The sequence below is a fragment of the Stegodyphus dumicola genome, chromosome 6, assembly GCF_044657685.1.
Source record: "Stegodyphus dumicola isolate Sdum_Otavi_A_Nest chromosome 6, ASM4465768v1".
NCBI lineage: Eukaryota > Metazoa > Arthropoda > Arachnida > Araneae > Eresidae > Stegodyphus > Stegodyphus dumicola.
Window position 1 is genome coordinate 224,697,059 of NC_140773.1, and position 14,391 is coordinate 224,711,449.

The 14,391-nt window shown below is 29.6% G+C and overlaps 1 protein-coding gene across 1 annotated transcript in view; it reads right to left on the reverse strand.

Moving 5' to 3' along the window:
* The window catches only part of LOC118184882 (uncharacterized), a 156,067-nt gene extending 142,135 nt beyond the window's left edge, over positions 1-13,932 (reverse strand). Inside the window, exons 1-5 of the mRNA XM_085819602.1 lie at positions 13,808-13,932; positions 13,318-13,476; positions 11,684-11,889; positions 7,427-7,582; positions 7,087-7,288 (exon numbers count right to left, since the gene is read on the reverse strand). Coding sequence (XP_085675728.1) covers positions 7,087-7,288; positions 7,427-7,582; positions 11,684-11,889; positions 13,318-13,357 — 604 coding nt within the window. The 5' untranslated portion in view covers positions 13,358-13,476; positions 13,808-13,932. The remainder of the gene's footprint in view (positions 1-7,086; positions 7,289-7,426; positions 7,583-11,683; positions 11,890-13,317; positions 13,477-13,807) is intronic.
* Positions 13,933-14,391: the final 459 nt, after the last annotated feature.

The following is a 14,391-nucleotide window of genomic DNA, read 5'->3' on the forward strand; positions in this document are numbered from 1 at the left end:
TTATTTTTTCTAATTTCTTCATATGTTTTGTATTTTGTATTAGTTTTGCTAGAAATTGTAACACAACATAGAATATATTTATTTAGAAATCTCTTTGAACTCTAAACTGATATTTTGATCGGTTTAGTTTTCAACAAAAAAATAAATCATTTTTTTTTCCTTGAAGAGTAATACAAATCTTGATTTTGTATATTCTTATTGTCTCATGTCAATGAGGGCGGTAATATTTAATAATATATGTAGGGCGATAATATTGCTTCATTAGAATTTAATGAAGCAATGAGCAAATTTAGTGATGGTAAAATTTTTAGAATTTAGTACAGGCACTGGGCAGCTGAATTTAGAACCCACAGATCAAGTGATAAAATGACTAGGGCTATACTTGTATGCTGTAGGAAGACATAGTAGAGGAATCTTTTAAACTGTCAATTTTCAATTTCTATACTAACAGAAAAATTCCTTTCTACAGATACAAGTCCATACGATAAGATTAAAACCATTTTCTGGAATTTTTCGTGCATGTATCTAGTGAAAAGAAGAGAAAAAAAGGATAAACAAATTACAAGAAGATTTTCCAGGATCAAAAGTCGAAAATTCAAATAATTTTGTTTCAATGTTCTTTTGAAAATTCTCCCTTCCCCCCCCCCCCCACACACACACCAAAAAAAAAAAAAAAAAAAGTTAATCACGAACTTCCCACAAAACATATCAACATGACATTTTTCATTTTGTCACATTTTCCTGAAATCTTTTGAAATTGCAGAATTGTAAATCTTGCCTTCAAATCCTTCTAAACCTTCCAGGACACAAGCTCTTAAATCAGAAAGAAAAACTATTCTTACTATGTAAGCACAAAAAAGAAGACTTGTAGCCAATCCTTTAACATAAACTGTTGGACTAACTGTGACAACAAGGCTGCCCTCTGCCAGAGAAAGACTTAGTAAAAGCCAAGTGTCTGATAGGTTGTATCACACTCTTGCTCTGTAATTTTCTTAAAGTTAAATGTAATGTCTGTGTGTAACTTAAACCTGCTAATAAATACTTGTTACACTATACAGGACTCTTCTATTACCCTATCTAAAACAACGCCCTCACAGACTTTGGAAAAAAAAGTTAAAAAAATAAAAGCTAATTTTACAGAGAAAAATGATACACATTTGAACATTCTGAGACAATTGCATGGGAAAAAACTCATTTGAAAGTAAAATAAAGACAAAAATTAATTTTAATTCCTCCCCAAGTATTTTGGGGTGTTTCTAAGTTTTTATCACCAAAAGGGAAAGTTAAGTTACCAAATTTAGTACTATTTAATAAAAGAATGCATATTCCAAGAGAAAAGTTGTTTTTGATGTAATGCTTTATAAACTCTACATTCACAAAAAAAAAAAAAAAAAAAAAGTTTTGTGAATTTCAAAATTCAGTTTCAAAATGTTTATGTTTGACTGAAGTAGACACTTTAGTATTGCACCATTTATATTAGAAGTAGGAACGAATCCAAACATTAACCCATTAAATACATGTTTCAATGAAGGTCAGGCCTCATACCCAAAAAGTCAAGTATCACATTATTTATATTAAGAAGCACAAAAGAATTTAAATGATAATCCATAAAATATGTATTTGCCATTGAAATTGCCAAAAAATATTCGTTTAAAATGTTAATTTTTGATGCAAATTTTGGACCAATGTGTTTTATGGCTGTCATAAAACAAGGGCAGAAATGTCAGATACGTAAAATTAAGGGCCTTTTGCCAATTTTGGCCAAAATTAAGAACCAGAAACCATTAAAAAAAAAAAACTAAGCACTTTTAAGGACTATATAAAACCTGTGTAAAGATCAGAGTTGGTAGAGTTGAACATATAGGAATTTTCTCAGAGTTTAGTTTGACAGAAAGAAACGTCAGAAGTCCTACAAGCTTCTGCTTACACTAGAAAGGGCAGCAAAAGTCTCACTAACTGTACCAGCAATTTTTTTCTTCTGGTGCTAATCACTCAGCCACCTTATTCTAAAAATGAGTAATCGTTTTACATTCCATGTGTTTTTTCTAATTCTTTCCCAAACAATTTTGCTAGGCATTAAGGGCATCTATGAATTGCTCTGGCTTTGCAGTCTTACTTTTCTTGCGTAAGGCTACAAAGTTTGACAAATTATGGTATCTATAAAAAGCTCTCCCAGCTTTCTTTGTTGTCTCAGCAGCATTTCATAGCATTCAGAATTCCACCACAGTTTTGAATATTTAGGTAGCTTTCTTGCTATCACAGATATACAGATTGTAGCTAGTACAGTCAAAAGTCATTAATCCAGACTCGTCGAGACTTCGGCGATTCCGGATTATCGATTTTTCCGGATTATAGATCATCAGTTTAATCTTGTAAGATTGCATGCAGAAATTCTAAAATTAAAAATATGAAACCGTAATTTATGAAATAAAGAACAGTTATGATCTAAAGGGTATCAAAATTTGCAAAAAGAAAAGGCTTAATATTTATTTGTTTACTTAAATAAAAATTTCTTTCAAAGTAAGTTGTTTAAGTTTTGCTTCGTTTCATGTGATAATACTTTCTCTTTAATTCTATTAAACAGACATAATTTCTTGTTCAGTTACAAAGTTCCGCTGTTCAAGTCCTATAATTGCTGTGTCAAGAACACTGACTAATTTGTCAATCGAAATTTTTTCGTTTTCAATAACCTCTGTCACTTTTCTTCGCTATCGGAAGCGAATTATAATGACGAGGAACTTGTTTTAAATCATATCAAAGACGGAGCATATCGAGATGAAATACTACATTTGGTAAGGAATTATAAGCCAAATAAAATAAAAACATCTGATCTTCAATTATAAGCCAAATAAAATAAAAACATCTGCACTGAAGATAAGGATAGTGCTGACAGATCAACTTCCATTTCATTACGCGCCCGCCGCGGCGTTCCCCCCGCCGAGCAGCGTGAAATTGATAAACAGATTTCGGATTTCAGAACATACTTTCGCTTTAGATCCTTTACATATTAACAAATATATATCGGAAATTCTATTTGATATAATCGAAAGTTTAAGCTTACTTTTATAAAATTGCTCTTACGGTCTGCAAAAAATAATAAGCCGATCCAATTCGAAAATTAAGGAACAACGCAATCATCAACATTAACTGAAATAGATAATTAGATAATTTTAGCTTATACGTTCATTATACATAAAACGCGCACGTGAAAACGTATTCTGCACTTGCGCACACTCATATGCACAGTCGTAAAAGGTCTTACGCGCACGCGTAAATGCCTATGCGTATGTGTCAACGCGGCGCATGCGCAGAAAGTTTTTAGTTTTGTGGTCCGGATTATAGATCATTCCGAATTAACGACTTTTGACTGTACAATAAAAGCTCACCTAGCTGAAAAGCTCGGAAATGCTGAATTCCAGATATGTTAAAAGTCCAGAAAGTTGAGGGGATAAAAAATTGAATTCATGTTAGAAAAGTGAATGTATATGAAAAATGTCTGCTCTAAAATTATGAAAAGATACTTTCTTGAAATTTTCAGATATAATGGCCAATATATTTCGTAAGCCAGTGACCCTACTATTGAGAACGTAGTGAAAAGACCTCTCTAAGTGGTAGTAGTATATATTATTGTACAAAATTTTTATTTTACTATTACCCTTCAGTTACTATTTAAGAAAGAAAAACTTTGCAAAACTAGGACTTTATTTTTCATCGATTAGATGAACTCTTCATTTTACTACTTATCTAATCAAGATTTTTACTTTTTATTTTTACTATTTTATATCGTGTGTTTTAAAATCAAAGTTCGTGGTCAACACCAAGTGCTTACTCTCATCTCATTGGCCCTAGTGAGCCACATGGGCTCATTTTCACCTTTTACAGTTTCCTATTTATTTAATGATTATATCGCAAGTTTAGAAGATTTTCAAGTGTTTCAAAAGACAGAGGACTCTTAAATTCACAGATAGATAATGCTTTTACTATGTTTGAAATTTATTTATTTCCAAAAACTACAAAAAACTTCATTTTTTGAACTCTGACTCCTCGACCAATCTTAATGCTGGACGCTGATCACGTGTTTCTGCTCTTCTAGACTCACCCAAAAGCTTAGACTTTCATTTCGCCTCTCGCCGCCATTGATAAAGTCACCCATGATATGCAATTTAGCAAAATTTATTTTATGAGTTCATTGATCTCTCCTTCGGGTGCAGTATATTTTTAAATACACCTCTTAAATTTTTAACTTTAATGACCTATAGTATTATGATAATTTACTGGTAAGAGCTCCTAGTAGCTAAAGCCAGCAGTAAAGATATGATCCAAGATCCAAGAAGTAAGTCGGTACTTTTCCGTTTTGCCGGCGCAAGACTTTATTGCCAACAACATACATATAAAAAATTTTAGCAAATGTTAGTTCTAAGAATTTTTTATTTTGAAGGCATAAACATTTTAATATCGTTTAAAATTTTCTAAAAAGCCAATAAATAAAGACAATAAATTTGTAAAAAGAGATTAATTTAAGAATTTACTATGCTTTCATGGTTCAACATCCTGATTTGCCGGTTTATATCACGTGACCCTAAGTGATCTCATCTCACGCAAACTACGCTACAAAAATCTAATTCTCTCAGTAATTATCTACATTAATTTCAAGCTAACTCTTAATTTGAAATACAAGTTTAAATGCAAGAATTACTTCAATTCGTACGAATAGTTTATTCAGAAATTATGTAAAACTGCAGTGCTTTACTTCGCTAGTGCATTCTCATTAAAACTGATGAATTTAGCCCTCGACTTTACATTTTCGCCTTCGGATGAGCAATGTGATTGCATCCTAATTGACTAATTACCGTGAATGGCCTTAGGGCATAAAATTGAACTATCTGGATAAAAATTCTACGTAATTGTATGCCAGTATTGAAAGAAACAATCAATCTGATAAGAAATGGCTGCGACTTATTTGAAAATGAGGTGTAAAAGGTTACCAGCAAGGATATTCTGTTTGGCATCAGTTGTACCATTATTGGCGACTTTATTGGTTACGCCGACAAAATGGAAAAGTACCTGTAAGCTTAAAGATGTAAGGGAAACATCTGATCCAATTATGAAATCCCATCAAACGTGAAATTTGGCACAAATGTCATAAATCATTCCAGCACAGAGGTTTAAATTAACAGATAGCTCTTTATTTAGTTAGATAATGAGATGCAAATTATGGATATAACATATAAAATACTTAGATCATTTATCATAACATTTTATGCCGCAGTGCTCTTCTTCATATGACTTTAAAGTTGCATATTGTTGCTTGTTTTTATGGCCAGATCCTGTAACCATTACATAACTCAACTTCCTACTGTTCAAAGTAATTTTTTTTTCTCCCAAAATGCAAGGAAAAAATAGAACTTACATCCTTCTTTACAAAAATTAAACTAGCTTTTTTAGAATTAATCGAGTTCATATTAAACCAAATTGAACGATTTATGATTGTGCTGTGATGTCATGCTTAACCATTATTGGTATTAAATCAAACTGTATGGCAGCCACGTGTTAATAAGCTTATAATGGTATTATATAATCTCTCATTTACTAAATATTTCAGGGAAAACATTCTTTTCTAAAATATTCTGGTTACTTGAGTTTTCTAGTTAGCTGAGTGGTGGATAGTTGGGCTTTTACTATAATATTAGCAACTGCTTTCACTGCATCATCAATATGCATATCTTTTATCATTTTTCTGCGAGCTCTCTATGCAAGAGATGAGAAGTATTCCCAGTCTACCTCATTAAGAATAAAACGAAATCCTGACAATTGATTTACACATTTTCATGCGAGAAATAAAAAAATAAGAAAATGATAACTATTATAACTTCCAAGACTAAAAAAACAAAAGCATGAGATTGATGGTGAAGAGATGACATAACCAAACCATAAAAGATCCTTGTAGGGTCATGGAAGTAAGCATTCTGTCCATTATGAAGGAGACGATGGCAGTGATCTTCGATAATTTTCTCAATTCGCTTCTAGGAACATGAATAAAGGAAGGTGAAGAGATCCACTACAGGAAGTACTCCGAAAGATAGGGAGGGAAGAAAAAGTAAAGTGCCTGTGGTCACGTACAAAGTGTGAAAACTGTAAAATTGTAAAATTCCCACTGATACAAAGTCCAAGAAATCTCAAACTAATTTTTTTTTTTTAAATTAAACTGTTTCAATAGTAATAAATATACGACCCTGATTCTGACAAATAAGAACACTCAAATCTTTCAGAAATTCAGATGGGGGAAAATTCTAAAATTCAAGCTGATGCAAAGTTCAAGAAATCTCAAATTATCATTATTTTTTTTAATCACACTGTCTCAACAGTAATAAAGTATATCAACCTGATTCTGACAAATAAGAACACTCAAATCTTTCAGAAATTCTGAGAGGGGAAAATCTGACAAAAGATGAAAGTTTAGTATAATGTGAATGGTTTCAGTTCTTATGCTGTTTTTATTTATAAATAATAATAATAATTTTTGAATTTTTGAATAATAATAATTTTTGAATTGCTAATTTTTGAATTTATTTTATATAGATAGTTAAGTTATTCAACTATCTATATAAAATAAATTCAAAAATTAGTTTCTTCCCCTGAAGTGCCAGGCCTATGTAGGTCTGAATTTCTGATTTTTGTACAAGCCTTTAAATTCCATAGCATTCCCATGACATCTGGTATATGTCATCTTACTTACATCCATGATCATAGCTAGCATATCTTTAGCAAATATCTTAACATTTATTTGATGGAGTCAATGGACCTACCTATTATTAGGTAGGTACACCTAACTTTATCTAGAGAGTAAAAATTTCAATATTTACATATTAACTATGCCACATACCCTTAACTATTATTCCAAGAAATGTTTATTTGCATAGCACAAAATTAAATTACATGATTTTAAATTTAAGAACCCTTCATTTATAAACAGGATTGTGTCAAACAAGGTGGGATAACTAGTGTTTTTATTAATGCTAATATGTTAACTTAATACCTGCTTATCATTGCTAATAAAATGAATGGCAAATCGTAAAAGAAACTTACCATTAAAGACACAGTCTTTTGAGGGTGATTTGGCCTTACTGGGATTTATGGATTGTTCAACAGCTTTCCATTTGTTGTTTAAAAGGTTTAGATGACGATACACCTCATCTTTCATGTCAGGATATTTCTTACTCAGTTTCTGAGCTTGTTCATTAAATCGCTTACACAAATATGCAATCTTCTGCTGCTCTTCTAAGATAGCCTGAAGCGAAAAAAAAAAAAAAAAAAAAAAAAAAGCAAAGTTTAAAAATAGTTCAAAAGTTGTAAAAAATAATTTAACAGATATTAAGGAAACAAAGAAATGTAATAGTCATTACTTTTCAAAATATATTCAACTTACACATCTAGTTTTGCAACTATCATCTGCTTTTGCTACTTGTAAATTATGCAGCAAATCATGAAGCCATTTAAACTGCTCAATAAATTGAGTAAAGCTCCAACAATTTGCTTCTGGCATCTCATTTTCATCATCTAAGGATAAATCACTGCTAGCCTCCTAAAAATAGTCGAGTGGGATTATATTAGGAAAAATTATTACAATTCATTTGTTATTCATTTACATAAAAAGTCGGCATTAATTTTCCAAATTAAAAAGAAATTATTACTATTTACTCTGAATTTTAAAATCATTATCATTTTTAAATTAAGAAAAATTATAAAAAATTACATTTGGAAAGAATCATTTGACAGCAGAATATTATAGACATTCCTCTACAGATACTAAACTCCTTTAATTTAGAGATCTGAAACACTCTTGATTTTTCTAAATATAACAGTTTTCAAGCTATAAATCAGACATTCAACACTACCTCCCATCACAGTAACAGATTATCATACACATACAGTAACATAGACTTATTGTAGATGCTAAAATATTACAATGTCTAACCAGCACCTTCATTTAATTTTTTTGTTTATTATTATGCAGCAGCATGGAGTTTAAGATGATGGACATAAAGATTAATTATGCTGAAAGTTCAATCAGTAAGTTTTCTCTTTCTTACTGATTTATCCTCTTCCATTTGATTTGGAAAAAAAAAAAAAAAAAATTGACCGAAATACATGGTGTTACTCACATAATTCAAGCGCCAAAATGTTTGCAATAAATATGTATATCCTTGAGAATTCAGTGCACTAATACTTTAATATTCCTTCCATAAATTAAGTAATTTCATGTAGCTATTTAAACAATTAAACTGACATTTTAAACTTTAATAACGTCAGTGAGCTTTGGAATTTATTTAAATAAAACTTGTCAAAAAATTAAAACTTTAATTTAAATAAAATTTGCTCTTGTCAAAAAATATAATAATCTAAACATTTCCAACACAGTATGCCTGCACATTCAGAGTTTTTTTATCTACCAGAAATTTTGAACGATAATCTGAGACTAACGACTTTCCTTCACTTTCTGTATTTGTTAAATTTATCAATGATAACTGTTTCATGCTATGATAATTTTATTCATTATATTTAGTCCTATTTTGTAAAATTTAACAAATGGAAAATCACAATACTCTGATTGCCTATTGTTAAATGTAAATGTGATCTAACTTGCTTCAGTCTAACTTCATAATTTCATTCTATCATCAATCCGTCTGCACCTCTTAACTTCGCATTTCATCAAAAAAAAAATTTTTGTTTGATCTTTACATTATGGTAACTTGGCGATTTTTTGGCGACCAACTCTCCTACAGCAAACCTCTATTTCTTTTTCCCGCCGCCATTTTGTCTTCACGAAGTAAAGACATGTTTCTTTTCTTTTTATCTACTGAACACTTCTTCCAACAATCTACTAGCCGAATTACACTTATGCTAGAAATTTTATCTAACAAAACTGCTTAATCATGACAAATATTCACTGCAAAATTGGGAAAAAATGCACAATACCATACTCCTTACGTGTTTTTCAAAATAACACATACACATAAACCATGTACACGTCGACTTATTTTTACTTAAAAAAACATCCCAGAATTGCACAAAAATGGCATTGTGCACACTGTTCACTATATCCATGTACACTGCTTTTTTCTCATAAATTAGAAAAATTTCACGAAAATACATGACAATTTTTTGAATCTTTAAACCCGGTAAAAAGAACATATATGAAATTACCTGATCGCGAAAAAGTATATACCCTTTCCAAATATGAACATTTCCACGTATAAAATAAATAAAATATCCAAAAACTTTTACCTCTCAATTATCTATTATATTATAAACGTCACCAACAAATTCATACCGCAAACATTACAAATACTTAGTGTCAAATATTTAAATTATTTCCATGCACGTTTACTTCAACTAAAACGTATACCAAATTCCTACAAACATAAAATTCACAAAATAACTATCATTTAATTAAAATATCACTAAACTATGTACACGTCGACTCATTTTTACTTAAAATCCCAGAATTGCACAAAAATGGCATTGCGCACACTCTTCACTATATCCATGTACACTGCTTTTTTCTCATAAATTAGAAAAATTTCACGAAAATCCATAACAATTTTCTGAATCTTTAAACCCGGTAAAATGAACATATATGAAGTTACCTGATCGCGAAAAAGTATATACCCTTTCCAAATATGAACATTTCCCCGTATAAAATAAATAAAATATCCAAAAACTTTTACCTCTACATTATCTATTATATTACAAACGTCACTAACTAATTCATACCGCAAACATTACAAATGGTTACAAATACTTAGTGTCAAATATTTAAATTATTTCCATGCACGTTTACGCAAATTACTTTACTTCCACCTTACATGTAGAACAATGCATAAAAATAATATCCTCAAATAATTAAAAATACTAACTTCTTCAGAATCTAATCTTCTTCAGAATCTTGATTACGTGTCCGATAAACTTTTCTTATTTCTGTTTCAGGATCTTTAAAATCATACTTATAGTTCACAGCAAGGTACCAGGTAAAATAAATAACTTAATAAAACATCTTTACTTCTATCTCGCACAACCTTATTACTACCCCTTTCAATCCCACTAAATACCCATTTCGAATTCACTTTAGTTAGGGCCATGGGATCCAAAAATTAATGAACACTGTTTCACACAACACAGAATAAAGCCAAATACAAAATTTCCAGATTTTTTCCCAATTTCCCCCCTTTTCCGATTAAAGAACCGTAATTCGTCCATTAATATCACATGACATATCCCATGATCTCTCATTTCCCTCACACAAAATAATGCGTAATCGGAACTGAGTACTGCTGACGTTATTACCAAAGTCCCAGGTAGTAACCTTTATCGCCTCCAAAATGTCGCCAAACTACCAGTTACCATATTCTAAAGATCAGCCAAATTTTTTTTTAGCAGTGTATAATGTTATCACATGAAAATTTAAACATTCTCAGCAGTTTAATATTCAATAATTTCGGGAAAAATAGCTTCCATTCCGTTATTTCATGAAAGCTTTAAGACCTATTAAAAACATACAATAAAAGCATAACACATTGAAGCAAACAGAACAAAAATAAATATATAAACACAGTAAATATGCAATTTCAGCTGCAAAAGAAAAATCTGTAAAAGAAATCTTCCATTATATTTTCACATAAATTTTATATATTTTCACTTTCTGCTTATGCGATTGTTTTAAATATGATAAAGCATGTAAGGGCTATCTGACTAAGGAAAAGGATACCTTCATGGAGGATTTTCTGAGGGAAATATTTCTATTACACATGGAAAAACTATGTCAACTTTAATACACCCAGGCCTTTCACGGAGATTTAAACCTGAGTTCAGTTACCAATGTTCAGTAGTCTTACAGCTCAGTTAGAATCATGCTACACTATAGTCAAGTACATTCACTTCTAATTCAAAAGTCAAACAACAAAAATCAGCATTATATTTACACTTATCTTACCTAATCATTATTTCCTATCTTGTTCATTTGCGGTTTTGCAGCTGAGGATGATGGTTCGGTAAAACCATCGAAACTAGTCCTGTGAAAATTTTGTAAATATATCGCTGATTTTTGTTGTTTGACTTCTGAATTAGTATTTATTCGGTGTTTATTGTGTCTTAATTACATTCACTTCACTAAGTAATATTCACTTGCAGCTAATAAACCAGAAATTTAAATTATTGCTGTGAAGGAGATGCTGAAAAACATATTACTTATCCCCCCATTTTCCCCCAGTAAATTTATATTACATGTAGAAAATTTCTAAAATTACAGAAAGTATGCTTTTTTATTTACTTATTTTGTATTAAATATCAAAACAATTATAACTTTAAAGGCAAAAAATAAGACAGAGATTAAGGCATGTATTAAATTTAACTCAATGATGTCACTTTATATTATTTGTTCATTTAATAAAATATGAGTAATTAAATTTTTGTTAAAAAGCCTCAGTTTTTTTTTTTTTTTTTTTTTTTTTTTTTTTTCAGTGAAATATTTTTCCAGAATGAAACTAAAATGGACAAGTTCTTAACTTACTATCTGAACTCAATCAAATCTAAATATCATGTAAAAAGAGAACTAAATACATATTTTAATTGCTTTAAATCAAAATTGTGTTAAATAAACCTGACCCCCCCCCCAAAAAAAACTTACTCGACAAGTTGCAATTAATCCATCATCCATTAAGTAATCATAGTTGGAGCTCAGTGCATCCCAGAATTCATCCCGAGAACTAGCACTAGATCTCAAAATCCTTTCCTTATCTATTGATGGAGAACCTGCAAAAGATGAATTGGCAGAACAGCTTTTCTCATCTGATGCGAAACTCCCATCAGCAATCAGAGAACTGCTTTGCAATTCTAAATGAAATATATAATTCATAACAAACAATATTTTAATTATGTAAAGTTTTAATATTCAAGCATAAACAAATTGCATTGAGAAATAATCACACACAAAATAAATAAATAAATAAATAACAAATTAATAACAAGGAATACGAGATATAATGGACATTTTATTCATATGCATTATAATACATCGAAAAATCTTTTTGAAGATATTTAATAAGCTAAAATATTTTACAAACTATAAATTACTAAATTACCGTTTCAAAATTCCTTTACACAGACAAAATTGGCCTTATAAAATGACATTAAAATTCCACTATTGTTTTCATATCACTACAATGTAAAATTAATTTTTCTTACACAGATTTAGATTACACTGCTACAGTTAACATTATGGTACTCTTCAACCGGATTCAGAAATGTATATATAGATGTATGTGTTCATCCAGTTGTGATATCAGAAGAGTACTGATTATAACTTTATACTAACAATAAGCAATTACATAAATGTTAATTAATTTAAACTGTTCATTCATGTAATAAAAATAAAAATTTTAAATGAATCTTTATTATAATCATTCAAAAGCACTCCCACCCCCTTAAAAAATATATTGACAAATAATTATAGGTTTGATCCTAGTATCCGGTGCACAAGGGATTTGGCTTAAATGGGACATATACAATGAGTAGTTAAACGGGTCATTTTGGTGTTGGCGATAATTTTCAAAATCGTGCCAAGGCTGCACCTTATACTAGGATTTTACCTAATTATATAATCTTGATAATAAATCATTCTGTTATATCCTGATTATGGAAATATTTAAATTCAGTTCTTTATAACATTTCCCATTTAACAATCTTTATTAAACATTTTCTATTTTCCCAAAATAAATAAACATGCAAGATATAACATTTCAACCTCAAGCATGCAGAATAATTATTAATTTCAGTGATTTAATCTACATATCTGTCATACAATATTCTATATATCTTTTACTATTTTAATGAAATTTAACATTTGTTTACCAGCATAATAACGATAAGTAAATAAAAATTTACATCGCATACTTAATTTATCAAGCAAAATATTCAGTAAAACATTTTAAGCTTTATAGTTATATGCATTAAAAGACAATGAAAATAAAGGCTACATTTTCATGCATCATTAAGCATGGAATAAATAAATATGTTCTACTGTATTCATAAACCATTTATATCATTCATGACAGTTCATATAATTATCCAAATAAAAGGATATTAGAATAGAAGGAAATCTCTTAATTACTTGAGATAGGGAAGAATTCATTTTAGTAGCTAATGAAGGCTCAATTTAAAATACTATAAAATAGGTCTCTTTGATATTTATCAATCAATTTTATTCCAAATTAATTTTTTAATAAGATATTTGTCTGAAAGAAAGAAAATATAATTAATTACCTTCTTGAAGTTTCCCATTCAGAAACTGAGGAATGGCCATTCTTTAGCAAGATAGTACCATCAACAGTCAAGAAGATTACAGTATTCCAGCACTCAAATTAGCTTTGAAATTGATTTCACATGTCAGTATCCAAGAAATACACATTTCATACCACAGGTCTAAAGAATGGAATACAATTAATAACACAAAACGAAGAAATGTATAAAACTTAATTACATGCAACTTAAAAATAATATAGTACGACACACAGACAATTTTATCAATTTCTTATATTATCCAATATTTTAAATCAATTAAAAATACAATATTATACGGAAAAATTAGATTACGGTGTTAGTATAAACTTCAAAAGTTATAAATACCACGCCTGAATTTTACCAATGTTTTAAATTAACGAGCAAATTTTTTATATAATCTGGAAATTTTACACTGTTTATTTATTAATTTGAAAACTTTTCTTTTTCTTTAAGACCAAAAAAAAAAACATACCAAAAATTTTTAACTGTCAACGCTTAAAAGACACATTTAATTCAAACTGAAAACAGAATTTTAACTTTTTTAAGACGAATATTTCCTATTGCCATTTCTCAAACATAAATATCATTCATCAAAATTCTCTACCATTCTTTATCCACTTTGCAACTGCGCCGTACAATTTTAAAAATTAAGTACATTTTAAATATTTATGTTATTTTTAATCGCTTTATAAAACAAAATAAAACTTTATGTATTTCTAAGTGAAAAAGGTATAATTATAAACATACATAAGTTTATTAGTTATAACTTTATTAATTTATTAGTCATTAGTTTATTAGTCTCCCATATCCTAAGAGGAGCCAAATTGGCGCCACCAAGGCTGTTTTCCGAAGAATATCTCATAATGATGTAAGTTCTGTTCATTCTCATCACCTGACTTTATGAACAGGTCAATATTTATACATCATCAATCAGCTGATTTTTTAAAAGTATAGAGTTTTACTTTCAATAACTTAAATCGAAAAAGTCCTCTTTGTTAGAATTCTAATGCTTTAGATGAATGCCGCTGAACAAATATTTCTCACATGAAGAACATT